The sequence below is a fragment of the Aulostomus chinensis genome, chromosome 15 (genome assembly GCF_037954235.1).
Source record: "Aulostomus chinensis isolate RoL2024-O1b breed Wild chromosome 15, RoL_Achi_v1.0, whole genome shotgun sequence".
Classification (NCBI taxonomy): Eukaryota; Metazoa; Chordata; class Actinopteri; order Syngnathiformes; family Aulostomidae; genus Aulostomus; species Aulostomus chinensis.
Window position 1 is genome coordinate 13,697,341 of NC_141334.1, and position 21,837 is coordinate 13,719,177.

Genomic DNA, 21,837 nt, shown 5'->3' on the forward strand with positions numbered 1-21,837 from the left:
TTTTTTTTGCTTCAAACATTTCTCAGATTTACATAAAAAAGCAGCAGCTTTCAGAGCTATTCGTATCACCTGCACACAAAAAAAACAAGCTAAAAATAAATGTGCTTCACAGCTGATGACAAACTCTTCCCCTGCCGGAGAATCGTTCCTGACCCGGGACGCTGCGCCTGCTTCAGCGGATGATACCAAGCACTGAAGACCTCAATAAGAAGATTCAATGCAAACAGTTGATGGATGATCACCCGCTGGTGCGTGTTGATGCAGCAAATTGAGTTCAGCATTGACACAAAAGATAAAGCTCTACTTTTACTTCATATGGCGTAAAAGTCACACAGGTCCGTGGGTGAATGAGCCATCAATAGGAACACATTTGAAAGTGATAACAGCAGCAAATTGTTCTTGTAGTTCTCCTGATTTCATATTAATGAGGCAGATCGATGGGAACCTGACTCATCATTGCACTTCATCAGAAGTTGTGTATTTTGTCTTGTCACACCCTCAGCTGGTCATTGGACTGTAGAAATGTATTCATCGTGCAGCTTCCCCGCTAAGAATCGTGTCGACCCAGAAGATGATCAGCTGATGGCAAAGTCTCACACTTGGAAAAAAACGTGTGCTTTTTCCTTTGTTTGGTTCTAACGTACTGCACCTACGGCCCAATAATACATGTTCTCTACTCCAGACATGAAATCAGCTGAAATACAAATTGTTAGATTTAGAAATTTATAGAAGTTTGGTTCCTTTTGCTTTAACCAGCTGGCAGGAACACACACACGCACACACACACACACACACACACACACACACACACACACACACACACACACACACACACACACACAGGGTTTTTTTTCCCCCCTGTCCTTTTTTGTTCGTTCTTCTATGAAAGTGTGCATCTGTTCTCCGGCCACACACACAGCCTCTGAAATGACACGGCGAGCGCGGCGATTTTGATCTGTTCCAAATCTTAGTTGTACGATGTTGTTTTCAAACTGAGGTGTTCTTTCTGAAGATGTTTTTTTTTTTCTTCCATCACCTCTTTTCTTTGCTTCAATCCCGTTGAACCCAAAGAAATTATACAAAAAAAAAGATCTGTACAAAACGTTTGTCTCTGGAGCTCTGGGACGACAGAGAAAATCACCTACAGCAGTTGAGCCGCGTGCTCGTTAAAGATACCACTGGATGGCAAATTTGAGCCTATCAGAGTTTTCAAATCTGATCTGAGAAAAAGAGTTTTGAAGGAGAAGGAGCAGAGGAACAACTTTGTTGTTGCTGCATGTCTGAGGAGAACAAGACTGCAAAATAGAGTTTTGTTATGATTGTGAAGTCTATAAATAAAGTCACTGCAACCTCGACGGGAGGACATAAACAGCAAAGATGTGGCCCACATTTGGAAGGGAATGACAGGCGATTTTTAAACATTTGTTTTCTATAGTTTATGTCACTAATAGTTTACAGTTTTACAAAAATTGAATGTTTTAGTCCCAGTTTTGTTTTTTGTTTTTTTTTTTGGGGGGGGGGGGGTGATTCTGTAGGTTCTTAATTCAGGAGTTTTATGAGGTCCAAAATCTGTAAGTGAACCTGAACTTCATAGGATACTCCACAGCTCTGTGTTAAGATTTAATAACCAATCTGAGGTTCAAATCCAAGCAGCATCCCGTGGTAGAGTGGGCGGGTGACAGACTGCAACGTTATCAGAAGGTCACAGGTTTGAATCCTCTTATAGCTGATGAGCTCACCCTGATCCCCGCTCGTTCAGAGACGTTGCTCCTGTATCCCGTCTTACTGAATCAGTTGTTTGAGCCTGAACCCTCGAGGGTTCAAAATCATACAACTCAAACACACACATACACACACTGACAGAGTGAAGGCAGGTCCTGACTGCAGCCTCACAGTGGTTAGAGGCACCTGAAGCACCAGCATGTGATGCCCTCTAGTGGATGATGAGGACTCCTGCAGCAAGTATCAGTTCACGTCGCCACCAGATTTGATGTCTGGCACAAGAAGGAAGTATTTTGCCCATAAATTCTGGCAACTGATGTACCCTGTGGCGTGAGTCATAAGTAGAGCACGCCTTGAGTCTGTCTGAATGACATTACAATCTATTTTCATGGCTGAAATTGAAATGCATATTTGATACCATGGGGCGGCGTGGTTCAGAGCCAGAGTGGCCGTCTAGCAACCAAACGGTGGCTGGTTCCATCCTCACTCCCCCCGGTGACCTTGTCGAAGTATCCGCTCGCCCAATGTCAGATGTCAGCTGGGAAAGGCTCCAGCCCTTCAACCCCCACCCCCGCAGCCCTTAATAAATAAGTGGTATACAAAATAGATGGATGGACGGATTTTATATCGAGGAAGGAGCGGTTCTGTGTGAGAACAGTCACACTAACACATGGACTCATTGGTCAGAATTCCTATCAAATAAACTGTTTCTGAACAAGTCAGAGTCAGGATTTTTTCAACATTTGTTTTTGGTTAACACTGCATGCATGGATTATTAAAATAAATATTTACATGAATGGATCATCATCATCATCATCATCATCATTTCAGTTGTGTTGCGGATAAACTCAAGGTTCTCAAACAAAGCCCCTTCCATTTTGCTTCAATGAACAGCCCATGTTTGGCTTTGCCATGTCAATCGAGCTTTCCCTCAAATTCTTTGAAATTTGAGGAGTACAACCTTTTTACAAAAAAAAAAAAATATTAGAGGGAAAATATCAGATTGTTACAGATAAATTTCACTGAGAAAAATATGAACAAAGAGAGAACTTTGCTAGGGTGAAGCAGGTGTACGCTCTTCTTTCGATTCCTGAAGAACTGTGCAGCTGCGTGCTCACACTGTAGCTGGGGGTGTCACGGTGGAGTACGAGTACACAGAATTCAAAAGTTTTAGGATGGATTTGCAGTTTTCAGTTTTACAACGGCAGAGGAAAGTTGGATTTCTCACAAGTCACTAAACATCTAACAGAATCTGCTGATTAAAAAGCTGTTTGATACAGAAATGTCGACACCCGTTTCTCATCTTCATCGAGATTCCGTGCGCGGAAGCGAAAGGAATCCACAAAATAATCACGATTCATTCGTTTACACAAGAAAATATTTAATAATGCGAGAGTATAAAAGTTATCAAAGTGTACAAAATATTGTTTTGATCAAACAAAGCATGTTTAAGTACGACAGTTTCAGCTTCGTATGGGGAGCTCTACCAGTAACAGCATTATGTGTGTCACTGAGTTTATTAATTGCTTAAATGATGATGTCATTAGTGTAGAAGGCTACTAGAAATCAGAAGTCTTTAAAAGTACCAGCTTCACCAGCAGTCAGTCATCCACTGGAGTAATGAGCATGACAGTACCAGTCATAGTACCATGGATGTAGTGGCTATATACTGCAGTTAGTATTGGTATGATTTGGCATTCAGAATAATCTGGAATAAAAGAGAGACACATTCAGGCGGAAGGGCTGAAGGTACCATGGAAGCCGTAGGGAATGTTGACGGGCACGTTGGCCCTTCCCAGCTCATCCATCGTCTTGGCGTTCAAAACAAGGAGGAATGTTGCTTTATCCTAGGAGACAGACACAACACCTGGGGTTAAAAGAGTGACAATACTAATAAGTGACCGACTCAGTTATTGCTGTTGTCTGTTAGTTAGATTACTAATCTTCTGTAGGACCACCGAGATCTTAACGTTCAAGATTAAGCTGAAGAACTCAAGATACTTCTGTGGAAAAAAATGATGTTTTATTAAAGTGACTCATTTTTCCGTAGTAACAGAATCTTTCAGGCATAAACGCCAAAGATTTACTAGTTAGAGCTTTTGTTCTTTTATACCGTTCCGTTTCTATTCGGTCAGACAAAAGCTAATTGATACATATTAATTAACCAAGAATATTAAAAAGGCATACTGTACACTCTGATCATCACACACCAGCAGCATCAGGACGCTTCTACCCTACACAAACTGTTTTTGTCACTTTGTAAATTGAGACTTTTTTTACAATCAAAACTATGAATATTTAGGATTCTCTTCGTCCCACTGTACATATTCACAGTGGTCTATGTTTCCAGCTGAGTCTCATCACAGATTCACAAGAGAAAATGTAACATTTGAGACGTAAAGCAGACGTGGCGTTTTTTTTTTGTTTTTTTTTACCCGTGAGGGGGACAGGACCACCGACAGGATGACGCCATCGTCCTCATCCACGGCATCTGGTGATGGAACAAACACGGGCTCTGATGGGTAGAAACCCTGCTGGTACCAGACCTGAGATCACATGTATGTATGGAGTCATTATACAGGTAGAAGGGCGGGACATCTGCGACATGATTCTGCAAGTACAATCAGAAATACTAACGGTTCCCAGAGTGGAACTGTTGAAACTAGCATCAGCTAGCAACTGGGACCTTACATTTGAAATGCTACGGTCTTTTCTTTTTTCAATTTTACATCTAGAGGGTGAAATGTGATCCAGTGTCATGATCTGTTGAGTCTTTGTTTCTAAAAAAAGAAAAGTTTGTGTAAATATGTACCACAAGTCAAGTTAACCATTTCCCGCTGTTTACAGCCTCTATGCTAAGCTAAGCTGAAGGACTGCTGAGTTGGGCATCAATATTGTCAGCTAACTTTCAATGAGCAACATTTACATCATTCTACATCGGCTCCATATCTGCAGTTGTTATTGCAGTATACACTAGTTTAATATGTCTACATGTCCCTTATGGCCTGGACATTGATCCATATGTCTGTTTTGCTAAGACTTGCCCTGACAACCCTGCAGTTCCACGTCCTCACACCTGTACTTGTACTTGCTGACTGGTACAATGAATCTGGTCTTGTGATTCTGTTGTGACTTTGGGTCCACAAGACCTTGACCTGACTGCTCCAGCTCCCAAGGGGGACGCTGGAGGAAACTGTCCTCACTCACGCGTTGGCTCTCTGAGGTTTCTCTGAAGGAAAGGTTCCACTTTGACGGCTTCAAACAGTCTGTTCACCATTTTCTAATGACAGCTGTTTCTATGTAGGAGCATCATTAATGTCTGGAGTGAAATATGAAACACAAACACTTCAGACAGGGTAGAAGCAGTCCGTTCCAACACTGCTTTTATAGACAGATGTCCTGTTAATCATCAACTTAATGTTTAAACAGTTGTAGGAACATAGTACGCATCATCTTTCAAGGTTCGTCATTAATGCAGAAAATCATATAACTGAATATTTCACTGTTGGTCCCTGAAAAATACATATTTCAGTTTTTGGTCACCCATGTTTTTTAAACCTCTGACAGTTTAAAAGTGAACTTCGTACCAGAACTGTTGAAATGTCAATAAAAAATAGAGAAATCAGGATGGAATTTATCACTGATATACGATGAGGGTGCAGTTATAAAAAGTGTAAATACAGCCGTGTAGCCTGTGGATGTACGCTTTCTCTCACACACACACACACACACACACACACACACACACACACACACACACACACACACACACACCTTGAGGGATTTATCTTTCAGATCCATCTTGAGCAGGGAGTCTCCCACCAGGTGTCTGAAGCCGCATCCGTAGAAGTAACGGTAAGGTCGCGTGTTGTATCTGCTGTAGTGGATCTGAGGGAACTCCAGGCCACCGTACTCCTGGAGGTCGTCTCCGTGGAGATCCTCATGACAGCAGTACACCTGATGACAATGAGAGGATCAATGTCGGCGGTGTCTAGCATCCCTTCATAAGGTCACTGAGAATTCCTTTGATTTAGGGGTGCTTGTTTTAAAAAGGAAGTTGGTTATGAATTTTTGACTTACATTAATCCAAGTACTTCAAGAAACACATCAACTGTTTAAGAAGCATGACTATTTACTATACTCATCAGGACCAGACAAGAAAATCCATGGCCTTCTCTCCTCTGTGTTCGTGTGTTATGGAGCTGAGACTTGATGACTGCTAATTAGCTTAGCTCAATGAATGGTAGTGGGTGGGAAGTGTGAGCCTTCAAAAGTTGTCAAATAGACTGTTCCCTGCTCTCCACCGACATTTGTATAACCAGGGATGAGCAGAATACCTAGTATGAAATGTATAACAATTACAAGACATTATAAGTGTAGAAACTGTATAAATAACTGGAACTACTTTCTTGATTGCGTACACGGATTTGACACAGCACCACCAACAAAACAACACGCTTGTTGATGACTAGAAGAGCGACTGCTGCTACCAATCATGACCAACTTTATAAGAGAGGATGGAATGGATAACTGCTGGACAACTGAAGAGCCTGAAATGTATCTATTTGATGACTTTTGACCCAACAAAGCTAACATTTCTCATCCACGACCATTCATTGTGCTAAGCTAAGGAGCAGTCAGCAGGTCCCATTTCTCTAATTGCACACTCAGAGGAGAGGAGTACATATAACGGCCAAGCTTGTATTTCCCAAAAAGTTGGCATAGTCCTTTAACTATTTCTGTACAGATAGCTTCCAAAGTTTAGCTGCTGTGCAGGGTCAATGTTTGACATTCAGAGGTAAAATTCGGCACTCCATGTTTACAACTCACCTTATCTTTGCTGATTTTGGCACATGTTGCTTGACTGAGGGGGCGAGTGTTCAAGTTCTGTCCTGTTGGTGAGTCACTGGCCACATTGAGAGGCAAAACAAAACGTCGAGGGAAAGCTCGGCACATCTCATTGTACACCTGGATGGAACACAGCAGAGGGGAACGCCACCCCCCCCCCCCCAAAAAAAAACAGATGCAACCAAATCCAGAAGAACACCGTTTCCTTACAGAATATATAATTCATATGTGTGTGTGTAATTGTATGGAAACCTCATCTAGGGCGTCTCCCGACTTGCGTAAATTCTGGATGAGGTAGTTGTTAATGGCTTGGCCGTCATCTGAGCAGCATATGTCAAGCATCAAGAATCCATCCTCTTCGAAGGCATTGATTTGGTGGAAGGTGGAGATCGCTTTGGTGTGGTACTTCACTGGACTGACCTAGAGAACAGAAACCACAGGATTCAATTTAACCATAACGTATGTGAGGAGAGTTTTAATTCAGCCGTAAACAATCACCTCGCCTGTACGCTTGTGCACAAGATGGAAAACCGTTTCCTGTTTGGGATCCCAGTAGATTCCTTCGCTCAGAGGCTTCCCCCTCAACTTGCATGTGACTATCTTCAGCAGGTCCATCTTGATTGGCTGCTCGATGAACACCACGTAGTTCTCAGACATAGCTGGAAGCAAGAGGGGGTGTAAGTGTGTTGAGCAGATGAACTGTACAGCATGAGGAGTGGCTGGGGCTTACCGAAGCTGTGGTAGTAGGATGGATGAGACTTGTTTACAGGCAAAATAGAACAGAGAACTTTGGCTCCTTGTAAAGTCTCTTTGGTATCCGTCTTCTCGGGGGGAACGCAGATGATGTTGTACAAGGCCCCTGAGATAGAATAATAAGAGCCTCTGAGCAAGAGTAGGCTTTAGTTTTAATTAGACAGGAAATGAGAAACAATCAGAGATGGACCTTTGCTTCCGTAGGAGTTGCCCATGTTGTAGGCCGTACCGTCAGGGTCATAGTGAGGGTGGGCAGTGGCTCCGTTTACTGCAATAAATTTGCTCCAGTCCACCTTAACATATATATATTTATATAAATAAATAATAAGAGGGACCAGTAAAGATCACGGCTGTTGTGACCAACGATGGGGTGATCAGGATTGTACCTTTTCCACTGTTTCTAGGTTCTCTGGGTCCACCCTGTGCATGAAGTTGGTCTCCGTGCTGACGTAGTAGTCGCCTTTGTATTTCACAAAACTCACGCTTGCGTTATCAGTGGCCTCTGAAACAGAAAGAGCCAGAGCAACACGCCTTGAACACATTGCAGCCTTTAGGATTTGGTCTGAAAAGCCCCCTTCCCTCTGTGAACCCCCAGTCAAACAGATGTGCTTATGTAACTGGTATATACAGCACACTGTGTACAATGTGACTCATCCCTGATGGCACAGCTAGACAGGATATTTAAGACAACTGGAATCCTAATTTCATTACGATCAATTATTTGTCCTTTTTCTGAACTGAAACGTTTGGAAAAACACTGAGGACGTGCCAATACTTCCAGTAAGAAGACAGCTGAGTAAACTGTCCTCTCCTTGATCTGATGTGCTGTAGCACTGGTCTTATGAAGGACTTGAACTCCTCACCGATCATCTCAAAGCGAGAGAGAAAACGTTGGAAGAAGTTCTTGCAGGGGTCAGGCATGGCAAGGGTACCGAATTCGGACATCATGATACGATCCCTCTCGCTGTTCTTCTTGTAGGCGTCGCTGTTCAGGAAGCGACTCATGTACGTCACCTCACCGTTCAAGATCTTGAACTGGTGTAGCATAGCCATTCCGTCAAACCAGTGGTTGTAGCTGAGGTGGACGGCATGAATCATTTGGGTTGTAATAAATAAAATATATGTTCTAAGAGGTTCGGGATGTGTTATCAACTCACTGGGTGTTTCCGAACTCAAACTTCCCAGGTCCGTTACGCAGGAGGCTGCCATTGATCCATGAGGGAATGTTGCCTTGGACCTCAGTGGAGATGGGCTCCGGGGTCTCTTCCACAGAGCGAACCAGAGGAGCAATGGTCTCCAGCCCCTTTAGTGCAGTGGTGATGCAATCCTTGGCCCCAGCAGGTTTGGGGTCATCTGTAGCACACATACGTTATTATGGAAGAAACAGTTAATGGCATGTTGAGAGACTCCTGGCTGCTCAGTCAGGGTAATAATATGTGGGGAAAATAGAGTTTATGTTCCTTGTGTGATAATCAAATTTGCTATGAAAACATCAAATCTCGTCACCTTCTCAAAATAATTGCCTGAGTCTTTTTTTTTTTACAAGGGTGACACAGTGGTGCAGTGGTCAGCACTGTGGCCTCACAGCAAGAAGGTTCTGGGTTCGAGTCCTGGCTCCAGCACAGGATCTTCCTGTGTGAGTCTCCATGTTCTCCCTGTTCCTGGGTGGGTTCTCTCTGGTACTCCAGCTTCCTCCCACAGTCCAAAGACATCAAGAGGGGACGAGGCTGATTGATTCTCTAAATTGACTGTAGGTGTGACTGTGAGAGTGAATGGTTGTCTGTCTCTATGTGTTGGCCCTGTGATGGACTGGTGACCTGTCCAGGGTGAACCCCGCCTCTCACCTGAAGGCTGTAGGGATAGGATCCAGCCACCCCCCCCCCCGACCCTCAACAGGATTAGCAGCAGAAAATGGATGGATGGAGACATTTTTTGACAAAATTTTCTTTTTTGCTTTCCTTATAATGTTTAGTCTCCAGTTTTTTGCATTTTCTGTAAAACTTAGGGGGGAAAAAATGACTTAGGTGATGATTATTAGAAGGCGACGATATACGACTTACATTGTATTATAGCATGAAAATACAGAACATGTTTTAAACCAAAAAAATAAATAACATTTCCACAATAATCTCTGCAGGGGAGCAGGATCAGAGTGGCAGATGGATATTTGCCGGTAATAACTCAGGATATATTACTACAACCACTGTGAAATTCTACTTTAAAGTTCCAGACGTGTGGGTAGAGCACACTGCTTGTTGCTGTTTCAGTGTGCTGTAAACTCTTTTAACAAAGACCCATGTGTTGGAAAAAATAACTGCAATATTAGATTAGGAGAGGAAGTTCCTCTGGTTCTGGGTGGGAGGAACAGATCTGGCATGTTGGCAGCTGGGTCACGCCAACATGATGTCCTTTGGTTTTAATGTGGAGTTTTTTTTGGTTTTTTTGTTTGCATGCCTTCATATTTAAGATCATGACACTGACCTTATTGCAACGCCCATAACACATTCCAACCAACTTACACAACACTTTCATTAATTTCTGCATGTAAAATCAACCTTATCTCATCTCTGAAATATTTCATGGAACAATAATTACATTTTCTACGTGTACAAGCAAATGTACAAAAGGTTTTACTGGGAAAAAGAGTGAAACAAACGGCTGCTTGAATTGCTGCATGTGCGAAATAGAAGACTAGATTCCTCCATAAAGAGGACCAGATGCAGACAGTTTTATGTGAAAGGGACCCGAGAAGGCGCTCTCTCTCTCTCAAAATATGAACACCATCCTGCGTGTCACAACATTCGTTTTATCCACAAATTAATTACGCATCTAGAGGAGCTCTGTGTAATCATGGCGAAGGTTTCAACAGAACTAGAACTTGAATTCCGTACCGTAGTTAGAAAACCGCCTGTTTAAACTGGTCCAGCCGGTGGTGCTAGAACAGTTTGTACTGCCAAATTTGAACACAATCTGACCATCCATCACACCCGTCGGTCAACAACTGTCATATCAGATTAACATCTTCAACTCCTGCTTTGTAAACATGTATGCCTTAAGAGAAATAGTCCTGGGGATGGCAGCGTGGTGGTGAGCTTTCTCACCCCGCACAGAGCTTTAAATATCCCTGCGCTCTGCAACCATGAGGAGCAGGTGAAAGCACATCTAGCAACTTCCGCTGTGCAGTAAAATATCCGCAAAGGTTTACCTGAACTCTCGAGCTTGACTAGAGCCATGGCAGTGGATGGAGTTGCTGCTCCCGTCCTCTGCATCAGCGTCCTTCTGGACCATAAAGCGCTCGGCACCAACTTAACTATATGGGGCAGCAGCGATATTATGTAACGTGCTTACGTAATGCTGCTGAGGATTCAAAGAGATGTCAAACTGATCCAGTAAAGGGTTCTGTGTGGCGTCAGGTTTTCATTCCAACCGAGGAAAAGCAACACCTGTACTTTAATCAATCAAGCTGTGTCCACCAGGCTCATTGGTTGGATCAGGTGTTGCTTTTGCTTGGTTGGAATGAAAACTTGCAGCCGCATTCCCCTTTACTGGATCAGTTTAGAGACGCGCCAAAAACAAAAGTAATGTCAAGCAATTATATAGGTCCAGCAGTGTATATATCTTTTTTCCCCCCATATTTATATCGTGCTTTTGTTATTTTTATTATTATTATTAGTAGTAGTAGTTGTAGTAGTAGTAGTAGTAGTAGTATGGGTAGTAGTAGTATAAGTAAAAGTAGAAGTAGTTGTTATAGTAGTAGTAGTACAATACAGTTCAATTCCAGGATTGCAGTTCAAATTATGCCCACAAGAGGGTGCTCAGGTGCCGTATGTAGCAGAGCCGTATGCACAGTAGAGCTCAGACAACTTTAATCTCGGGCGCCATGTTTGCTGCCAAGATATTCTACAACGTTACTATATGGAGCAGATATGCTATGTTGATATATTTCGCTTATCTTCACCATTGACAAGCCTGTAAATGTAATTTACAACGTCTGTCATTATGTTTAAGGCCCTCAGTTAAATAACCCAGTGTGTACTGAAATATCTTTAAATGAGCCTGTAAAATGCATTTAGGCTCAATTATTCAAGGAGCTGTTTCACTTCTCCTTAGTCTCCCTTGTTCTGCCATCACCGAAAAATGGTTGAAATGACTTTGAAAAGTTGCAATGGCTCAGATATAGTTAAAATTAGTCATACTGTTACCTATTGTTCGTGTTCTATTTCTAATATCATAATATATCATTTACATACACACGTGATTTTCACAATATGTAGCATCCGAGTTACAGGGGGCAATTGAGATGAGACAAGTTAAATTCAAGTCATAACGGTAGCTCCTAATTTTTGAGGAATTTAGTCTAGATAATTATCCAAAATGATCAATATAGGCAGCTGGACTCTCCTCTTGTAAGTGAAGACATTTCACCTCTCATCCAAGAAGCTTCTTCAGTTCTAAATTTCCGGGAGGAAGCATCAGGTATATAAACCACTCAAGGGGGTGCTGGCAAAAACAAGTGGTGGTAAGGCCAGAACAATAGGCTAGATGGTCATGTGAGTTGTTGGCCTCAGTTTCGGGCCGCTCGAGTCACCTGAGTGAAGGCGTGGAAGGCTGGCTGCACCACCTTTCAAACCATCTGTCCTCTCTGGCTCTCCTGTGTTGCGCCACGCATTTGCAGTTGTTGTACAGGTCAGAGCACTCCTCGTTACACTGGACTGCATAAACAACATTACTCTGTGTATGCCTCGCAACCTTGTCCTTATGATAGACAAGTTTTTGCCTCAGGGTGTTGCTGGGCTTAAAGTGCACGGGGATCTGATGTGTGTTAAAGACCCTTCTGAGTTTCCCCCAAACCCCTGCCACACATGGGATGACAATGCTCCTCTTCTTCTGGGCTTCATCTTTCTTATCCTCCCTGGGCTTCTTGGCAGTTTTAATGAAGGCCCAGTTTGGATAACCGCAAGCTGTGTGTGGTTGAGTTCCCTTCTTTTACCATCTGTTTTAGAAGGGATATTTTCTGCACTTTGTTTGAGAGTTCGGATCACCCCCAGTTTGTGCTCGAGTGGATGGTGTGAGTCAAACAGGAGATACTGATCCTTGAGGGTGGGTTTCCTGTAGACCACAACGTTAAGTTCCCCATTGATTTCAGTGTGTACTGCACAGTCTAGAAAGGCCAGACAGTTGTCTTTGACATCCTCCCTCGTGAATGGGATGTTCTCGTCCACCGAGTTAAGGTGTTCAGTGAAAGGGGCAACTTCACCCTTCCTGATGGTGACCCAGGTGTCGTCTACGTGTCTGAACCAATGTCTTGGCGGGTGGCCTCTGAATGCTCTCAAGGCTGCTCTCTCCATCTCTTCCATGTACAGGTTTGCTGCAATGGAGTGTAGCCTATGTTTTTTTTTTTATGAAAAATCTATTTCACACTCAACCATAAACACTGTATTTTGCATGGGAGAGGAATTGGTGAAGCTCCAAAATATAAACCTGGGAGTTGTGTAGAAAATGGAATTTGAATCTAAGTGCAAAGAGGCCCAGTTATATTATAAAATAGCTGTACTGTGTGTGAGCTTGAACTCCCATGCAAGCCTTACCTTAAGATACAGTCGCCTTCAAATGTACACATCAGTTAACAGGAAAAATACACAGGGTTAAATGCAAAAAAACATTCAGATTTATTTCACCTTCACGGAGTAAAGAAATAAAAATATTAATACTTCATACTCAATACCAAACCAGTCTGTGGTACCACCTACGTTGGCGCGCTGTTGGAGCTCATGTGTAAACGTTGATTTGCGAGTGGTTCATACTCACAGTCCCTTGGAAATTCAGAATGCTGTTAAAACTGTCACCAGAGAGCTGAGGGGGGGAAAAAGGGCTGAAAACTGGGACCTGTCTTGTTTACCAGCCTTTGAATGTGATGATAGGACTGAGTCTACATCTGACTTGGGAGACGATGAAAGGGGGGTGTGGCACGACTATCACGTTCAACCAACACAGGAGTCAAAGGAGTCAGAACCTGATCAAGGCCAATCACGGCCTTTCAGTCTGGATTTGGATCTGGCAGTCTCCATAGATAAAAACACAGAGAGTGAAGAGGCCAGGAACTCATCACAACTGATGAGGATGGACCAGTAGTCCAAGATAAGACAGCTGAAAGGGCTGTTGAAGCTGAAAGAGACATTGAGAGACGAGACAGTGTATCAGAGAGCTCAGATGAGATGAGACGACCTCAGAGACTAAAACGGGTCCCTGCTAGACTGACCTATGATTTGCTAAGAAGCCCAACGTCTGTAGCAGTTAGTACCCAGACTGCCACCCTGGTCAAGGCTGATGACAAAAAAAAAAAAAAGATTTCTCCCCATCTCCTGTTAAGATATTCAAAAGCACTGTTTACAAGTGGATAGGTTAAATAACGTAAAAAATAAGATATCCTGTTCATAACAGTTATTGGGGAAAAGCTGATGTGGGTTATGTTGTGTTTATGTCATGAGGGCATGACGCTTTCTGGTGGGGGGGGGGGGGGAGAGTGCTGTGCCCTCGTAATTTGAGTTCGTTCTGAGAATTTTTTACATCTGTGATATCACTCTATTTTTTTATGTTGATTAAGTAAGATATCACCCACCTATTTCTTATTATCAAAATACATTAAAAAAAACGTTTAAAATCCCATGAATTTATCCAGAAGGTGCTGTGTTACCCTGTTGATGAACAGACCAACAGACAGTACCGAGACAGGGGTGAAAACAATACTAAAACAGTCACAGAGGTCTTAACTGAAGATTTAGCCTCGACAGTAGATTAACCAACTACAGCATGTGCAATCAATTACGCTCCTTCATTAGGTGCAGAATGGTTTTCCCCATGAATGCGGCAGCCTGATGCTCACTCACTTCACCTCCTGCAACCCTATGGCTGCAGTGTAAACCCTTTTTCTGACTGGCAGGTCAAGCGGACACCTAAGAAGTCTGGCTGTCCGTCTTGCCTGATCCAGATAATCTTAGTTGGAGGATTAAAGCAACGTCCCGAGGTGTAGGAAGAGAAGAAGGAGAACATGTTACTCGATCTTTGTTGCTGCTATGAAGCTCCTCCTATCAGGCAATAATCAGGTATTTCACAACTTCCTGTGGGTAATTTTAATTCACGACAGGATTTCATGCGTTTTATACGTGTAAAACACTGTTTCACGACGGTAGCGACGTGTGATAGTTGTTTGAAAGAGAGGAGCAGCAGGAAGAGCGAGTTAACAACCGCGAGTGCGTTGAGAGGCACACCACCGCCATTGTTGGTGTTATTAATTACCATGGCAACAAGCCCGCGATCTAGTCAATGTCGCTGCCCCGCTTTCAAGTTCCCGGTGTCATTACAGTTGTACAGCTAAATACTGATTGGTCTGTTATTGTGGAGTGTTAGGATTAATAGATACTTGATCATAAAACTGTGTGTAGATGAAAGCACACAACTGACTAAAACACAAATGGTAATTTCAAAATAAAACAGGAACTAAAATACAGGGTTAGACCACACATAATGAAATATAAACTACAAGACAGCAATACTCAAGAGTCCAAAACAGAAAATCAGTGGTTAAAAGACACTATGATTACTGAAAATTAATGAACATGACACCAGTACCGCCTATTATCTGATCATCAATCTATCATATGACAAAAGAAACAGTCCAAAAAACACCACTCTTTCTTGTTCTTTGGAAAGATTTGATTTTGAATTAATTTCTCCTCATTTATCACTGAAACACAACCATGTATCCTGATGTTGGCAATCACAAAATGATAAATCTGCCTCTGCTTCTTTGTTATTTTGTCTTTTCTCAGTGGGACACTATCTGCTGGAAACGATGCCTGCTGGTCCCTGGACTCTCCCAGAGTTCCTTGGACAGCGGAGGCTCCTGGGCCTCGGAGCTCTGCTGGCCTGGCTTGTCCTCTTCCATCTTCTTGTGAACGTCTGGCTTCTCTGCGTCTTCACCAGTCTATTGGTGGTCCTTGGAGGTTGGCTCGGGTCCCGTGCTATGCTGGATGCCAATAGCCTCCTCCATTTGGAACACTTCCTGCCTCTTGGCAAAGTGAACCCTCCCCTACATTCAGCTGAGCACGAGTGGAGGTTGAACCATGAGATACACAGTGCAGTCCACAAAGCCGTGCGTGACTTTGTATCCTCATGGTACCGTACTCTGCTGCCAGGGGTGGAGGGGGAGTTTGAGTGTGCGGTGCGTAACTCCATGCTAGAGTCAGTGATGGAGCTGAAGGAACGTGCACGGCGAATGGACAGAAAAGCGCTGGTACAGGGGCTTCTAGAGCTGTATGGCCGTCACCTGCAGAGCTACATGAAGGCAAGTCAGATACAGGTAGCACAGAGAGAGAGCGTTCCTCTCTGGCAGCTCTACAAGGAGGTGGATACGCCCCACCCAGCTGTGAGCAGTGCAGCTGTTGAGCTCAGCTACTCGAGAGCTCTGGTTAACCTCGTCTTACACGTGCTGGTTCCGTACCCTCAGATGGAAACCAGGACTGGAGGATACATGGTGACAGAGCTCATCACCTGCAATGTGCTGTTGCCTCTCATAAGCAGGGTGTCTGATCCCGACTGGCTCAACCAGACCATTGTGGATATATTCACCAGGTCCAGAGAACCACCGGACATCAGTGTGGACAAGCACCCTGTAGGCGCCCTGTACACATGTCCCATCCAGCAGGAGTCTTGGACCACCTGCCAGTCCCTGTCGTCCTCTGATGAAGCCGGCCTCAGCAGCATGTCAGATATTCATGATGGGCAGAGTCTGAGCTCCGTCTGTGCATGGGACTCCTCACAGAGCAGCAAGGTTAGCCTGCCGTCTGCTGGGAAAGCTGAACGCTGCCATGCAGGTCTGATCACAGCATGCAAAGCGACCTGCTGTTCACTCACATCTGGCCGCCATCCTGACTCATCAGAGTCCAAGATGGTTTCACTGGACTCCCTAACCCAGTCAGACTCAGAAGATGACCTGACCAGAGGCTACTGTGACTGCGGTCCCCCAACCAGCTTTTGTCATGGGATGACTATAAAGGACGAGGAAGCTTTTGGCTGCTTTGGTCCACTGAAGAATTTCGGACCGAAGATTGTGGTGCCGGACGATTACCCTTGGCCAGCAGGTATCGCTCAAGAAAACACCTCAGCTTGTACTTCAGGAAGACTTTGTCTGAGTCCCTATGTCTTCGCCGCTTCAAACAGCCCAACTACAGCTGTGAACATCCAGAATGTACAAGTATCTGGTACAGTCAGTGCGAAAGAGCAGCGTGGCCCCAGCACTCATCCATACACTCTCTACACTGTGAAGGTAATTTTTGAAGGGTGTTGATCTTTCACCGACTCTTAAAGAGGGATCATTTTCTCCACTATTTTGTTTTAAAGTTTGAGATCACCACTGAAGCTGAAAACAGCAACATTCTGCAACCCATCACTTGCCACTCTGTCAACCGGAGGTACAGCGAGTTCCTCAACTTGCAAACGCGTTTAGAGGAGAAGCCCGAAGTCAAGAAATTCATCAAGAGTGAGAATGAATTGAATACCTCCTCAGTTTGAATCCATAGTCTGCCTTTAGAATTCCAGGGTAAATGTCCTTCATTTCAGATGTGAAAGGCCCAAAGAAAATGTTCCCTGACCTGCCGTTTGGTAATGCAGACAGTGAGAAGGTTGAAGCCCGTAAAGGTCAACTGGATGTGTTCCTTAAGGTAGGCACAAGGATCAGCTCCCCATTCTACCCCATCAGTAAGTATTTATGTGTTCTTGCCATTGAACTTATTTTTTTGTCCCCAGCAATTAAGCAGCATACCTGAGACAGCCAACTGTGAGGACATGCAGGAGTTCTTGGCTCTAAATTCAGACGTCAACACATATTTTGGAAGAAAGCCTTTCGTCAAGTCAAGAATTGATAAGGTAAGAATCAATACAGATCTGGAGAAAACAGAATAGGATTGTAATTTCCAAACATTTCTTTGATAAAAATGAAGAAAAAAAAATCAAAACAAGATGAATCACAGAGGAGTAAGAGCATTCTGGGTGACTGAGATTAATATCAGTTTTATCTGTAAGGAAAATCTGTTGAACGCAGTTTAACATTGAAAACTTCCCCTGAAATGCACTTATCATGTTATAATATCCTGTTTGTTCAACTCATACTAAACCTTGAGGGAGGCGTCGCTCGCCAAGACCAGCAAAGCAAATTGCCAGATCTGTTCCTCCCACTGAGAACCAGAAAAGATAGGATCTTACTAATTAATGGATACTGAAGAGAAGGCAGAGGTTATCCCTTCATGGTGTTAATGCTAAATCATCTCTGGGGTCCCTCACGCGAGGGTCAGGTCATCCCACCTCTCACCCTGACCCTGAACCCTGATTCACAGGATTAGCTCTCTGACGAATCAAAGGTTGTTTTTTTTTTTTAAACCTTTGAGTATTACCAGTGGAGCTGTTCCCTGTGTTTTTCGTCTTGATGCTGAGCAAAGCTAAGCTAACTCCCCGCTCCAGCTACTCCACCATCTTATGTTCCTATATCACAGTAAATGATTGGAGACATGGTGTAAGGCTAGCTGAGTTAACATACGATCTCAGTTGGCTGAACGTGTTTATTTTGAGATCCAACAAATAGTGTAGATTGACTGGGGGGTGTTGTGTTCCTAAACACAAAAGCTGGTTTGTTTGTGATGCTCTTAAAGATGATGGAAAATGCTTTAGACACACTGAAGACTGCCTTTCCTCATCCTGAGCCCCTGAGTCCAACAGAGGACCTGGAGGGAGACCCTGATGGACGAACGCTGGACAGCAAGAAATACAGGTGAGAGTCTGTCATAAGCCCATGGTTCCAAAATAGTATTCATGTGACCTCTTAGTAATAAAAAATACACAGACATGAAGACAAGATGTAATGAAAGACGATAGTTAATGCAGCAGATGAAATGTTACACAGAGCAAAAACATCTCACCCTTTAGATTTATTTTGGGACCCTCTAAGGGCCCCTGACCCACTGTTTCACTGCTGAATTGGGGATCTGTTCTCTCTGGTATGCTGCACTTTTAAAACTGCCTTATTTGGCATTTTGTGTTCATGCATCAGGAGACTGATGTTTCCAAGCAAAGTCTCCCCATCTATCAATACACCAGACCTGCATCCAAAAGTGACGTACTGCTTCAGTGAAGGCAGCGCTGTAAGTTGTCATATATCACGTCATATTCACATATGTTACTATATTCAAAAGCTGTTTTTGACATTTTTGTAATGTAGATGCTCAATGGAATGTCTCTGTCTGGATTGGAGAGCTTCGTCCAGGAGCAAGAGAGACTTCTGTGTGAGTCTAACGGGAGAGAGTCGTCCAAGCAGAGCTATGAGGAGCCTCGTGCTGAGAAGAGGAGCTCAGGGAAAACTCCTGGGACAGGTTGAGCCTGACACTCCCAGACTTGTCTTCGATGTATCCATAAAGGAAGCACAGGCCTGATGAAACCATCACATTTGCTTTCTACAGCCCAGCTTGGAGCTTCAACATGCAGTAGCAGTGATTCGCCACTAGAGAGCAGAACAACCCCACTGTGTTTTGACGCAATAGCTGAGTAGTCCTAGAAGTCCCTCTCCACTCACGTGCTCTGTCTTCCATGTGTGTTTTTAATTGATGCTCAGTTCATTACTTTCTACTTTGGTGGGATCACTGCAGATACAGCTGTGGCAGATGTTGCCTTGAACATCTTGTGTCTGCTGATGAAGGACCAGTGGAGTTGGCTGTGCACAGAGAACATCCAGAAGACCATCCGCCTGCTATTTGGGACCTTCATTGAGAGGTCGGTATTTTACTTGTGTTCACAATGTTGTCATTTGTAAATATCACCTGTGTTTTTATCATGTATCATCTAAAGTGTGGTGGAGAGGCACAATAAAAGGCACATCTGCCTTAAAAGTGATCTAATTTCCACTGAAACTTGACGGGTTGATGAATTCATTCATGACTTACAATAAAGACAGTTACAAACTCCGAGGATACTAAAAACTGGGTTATGCAGATCCTGTAGGCCCACTCGGGGCAGGTGACGTTGTGGCATCGCCCTCCAGGTGCCTGGTTCTTTTCTAGTACACAGGACAGTTTTATGAGGTCCTAAGCAGTCTGTGGGTCCCGAATGCTGCATGACATTAGCTCGGATTTTCCTTCCTTCTTTAAATGCAATGTTTATGCCTTCCAGGGTACACAGATTTAAACAGAGACGTGTCTAGAATTACCACTGTCTGGTTTTACCACAAAGTCTGTGGGAATTGTAGCTTGTTTAATCTCTAGAGTTCTACCGTCAGTGACTCCACTTCCATTTTTGGACTTGACATATGCCTCTGGAGCTTTAAGGTTCACTAAGCATGTCAGTAAATAATTCATGTGCCTGCAATGATTTATAGCGTTTTAAGAATGATTGTTTGTGTTGCTTCCCTTTGTGTTGAATGTCTTTCACTCCCCCCTCTAATCATCTTTGCATGTCCGTACGTTTATTTACCTAACTATGACATACAAAAGCTGAGATCCAGTTGGAAATAGTCATGCAAACTGATGTCTGCTTCAGGTGGTTGGATGTAGGAGTTGCCCATCTGACAAGTGCCCCCTGCTGGGTGATTTACCTGCAAGTGCTGCAGGAAGCCGTGTGGCCTGGTGGCACGCTGCCCGCTCAACCACGGCCAGAGAGGTGCGCCACAGAAAGAGAGGAAACCAAAGAGCGATGTTTGGAATGTCTGATGCAGCTGCTCCCAGGTACGCAGTGGCTGTTCGATTCACATCATAGCTGTTAAATCTACATTGTTCACTCCGGTTTACTTTGGTATTTGTGCCTGAATAGAGCTCATTACTGACATACTGGGCAGTGATAAGTACAGGCTGAGCTTGGAGACCATGCTGGAGTCTGTACAGGACCATCAGATAAACAAGTGAGTCAGCAAGCAAACTGTCCTGTAAATACATGGTACGCCACAGCCTGCTATTTGACTTTACTGAGGAACTCAGAGTAAATCAAGGGTACGATGAGTACTTCTGGTTATCACATAAAAGCAACAATCACAAGGTTGAGATCAATCTGCTGTCTTGAGGTATTTAATTCAGCCCGTCAATAAGCGTTTATGTGACTTGCAGGCATCTGCTCTACTGCATCTGTGACCTGCTGCTGGAGTTTCTGGTCCCAGAGTCATGTGATGAGGCCTTCCAAAGGTCACTGCTGCAGAGCCTGATGAAAGACACCGAGAGGGACCATCTCCACACGTGACCAGCTCACGATGACAGTCTGATGTCTCCCAGCTGTAGGCAGTCGATGGATAATGTGAAGTATGCGTGTGTGGCGGCTGTGATGGATTCCTACTTGACTGTTGTCCCTAGATTCCAGGGATTTTAGTGAACAATCGCTCATTGGTTGAAAGGTGTTTGTTGTTCACCGCAGCAGTCATGCATCTTCACCAGCCTGCAGGGATTCATAATAAACTTCCCCTTTTGACTGAGAAATATGTGTGTTTTGTTTTTGTTTTTTTCCCTAAGGGCCTTCACAAGGGAAATGAGTACAGTTGCGGTATCAGTGTCAGCACATAAATTCAGCTGGTTGAGTTTACTGGCTAATTTATCATCCAATCATATACAGTCAATACAGAGAAAAATATGCACACAGCTTTCAGAAATAATAGCATCAGTATGTGTTTGTGATTTTCATCTAAAATTCAGATGTTAGTTTATGTTGTGTGATTTAAGTCCAGTGGGATTCAACATGTAGACCAATGGACTGATTTAAAGATGTGAATCAATAAATCATCCTGAACTAAGAATTCCTGGCTGTCCGTGTGCCTGTTACTCAACAACCATAGATCCGACTGATGTTCAACTTGGCGTACAGTACTTGTCCTGGAGAACCGAGGAAGTGTTGTATTGAATATGATATAGTTTAGAAATGTTTAATATTGATAAATTTTAAAGGAACCAACACTCAATAAGCTGATCTGCTCAGTAGAGAGCAGAGATGAGACATGGGTGAGAGACAAGTGATTAAACCAAGGCCATATCTGTTACCGAGGCTTCATATAATAATCATACAGTAAGTTTATTGCAGTGATTTATGAACCCTGCACCTGCTGACCAGACGCACTCACACACGCGCACACACACTCATACACGTGCACACACACGCTTGTTTGTTCCACAACACTTTTGTCTGCTTAAGTTAGTGGTTCGTGAGCTAAAGCTCCCCTGCTTGTTTCCTCTCTTGCTGAGTTTGCTCTCTGTCACTGCACTGCTTTTGCTCCAAATAAAACACATCCTCTCCCCTTTGTGGGTGATGCAAGCGCGTTGTGTTACTACTAAAAAGAATCCGTGGGAAAAGTGACGTGAGCTTTCGAATGAAATAAATGAGGCTAATTTATTTTTGAATCGAGGTACTCTTTGGAGAAAACATACTGTCTCAAATCGCAACTACGTCCCAGAAAACCAGTTCAAAATAGCCTAATATGTCCAAACATCTTTAAGATGC

General features: G+C 43.6%; 2 protein-coding genes across 5 annotated transcripts; one reads left to right on the plus strand and one right to left on the minus strand.

Annotated features, from left to right (window-relative positions):
* Window positions 1-3,082: 3,082 nt before the first annotated feature.
* Window positions 3,083-10,385, minus strand: LOC147248823 (carotenoid-cleaving dioxygenase, mitochondrial-like). The gene is made up of 12 exons (XM_086226775.1): window positions 10,215-10,385; window positions 8,481-8,676; window positions 8,187-8,398; window positions 7,710-7,825; window positions 7,514-7,616; window positions 7,301-7,429; window positions 7,069-7,229; window positions 6,823-6,990; window positions 6,553-6,690; window positions 5,497-5,679; window positions 4,158-4,268; window positions 3,083-3,569 (listed from the first exon to the last, which is right to left on the minus strand). Exons 1-12 carry the CDS (start codon window positions 10,303-10,305, stop codon window positions 3,453-3,455), a joined length of 1,725 nt encoding a protein of 574 aa, XP_086082901.1. The 5' UTR covers window positions 10,306-10,385; the 3' UTR covers window positions 3,083-3,452.
* A 3,915-nt stretch (window positions 10,386-14,300) lies between these two features.
* On the plus strand, window positions 14,301-21,126 carry snx19a (sorting nexin 19a). Of its 4 annotated transcripts, none has more exons than XM_086178968.1 (12): window positions 14,301-14,426; window positions 15,153-16,648; window positions 16,723-16,861; window positions 16,942-17,042; window positions 17,128-17,247; window positions 18,027-18,145; window positions 18,425-18,515; window positions 18,626-18,743; window positions 19,017-19,140; window positions 19,903-20,087; window positions 20,173-20,260; window positions 20,463-21,126. In XM_086178968.1, exons 2-12 carry the CDS (start codon window positions 15,176-15,178, stop codon window positions 20,590-20,592), a joined length of 2,688 nt encoding a protein of 895 aa, XP_086035094.1. In that variant the 5' UTR covers window positions 14,301-14,426; window positions 15,153-15,175; the 3' UTR covers window positions 20,593-21,126. The 4 variants fall into 4 exon arrangements, 3 of the variants coding, with proteins under 3 accessions (XP_086035094.1, XP_086035093.1, XP_086035095.1); XM_086178967.1 differs by having other exon boundaries at window positions 18,593-18,743; window positions 20,463-21,124; XR_015109253.1 differs by lacking the exons at window positions 20,173-20,260; window positions 20,463-21,126 and adding an exon at window positions 18,831-18,910 and having other exon boundaries at window positions 18,593-18,743; window positions 19,903-20,050.
* Window positions 21,127-21,837: the final 711 nt, after the last annotated feature.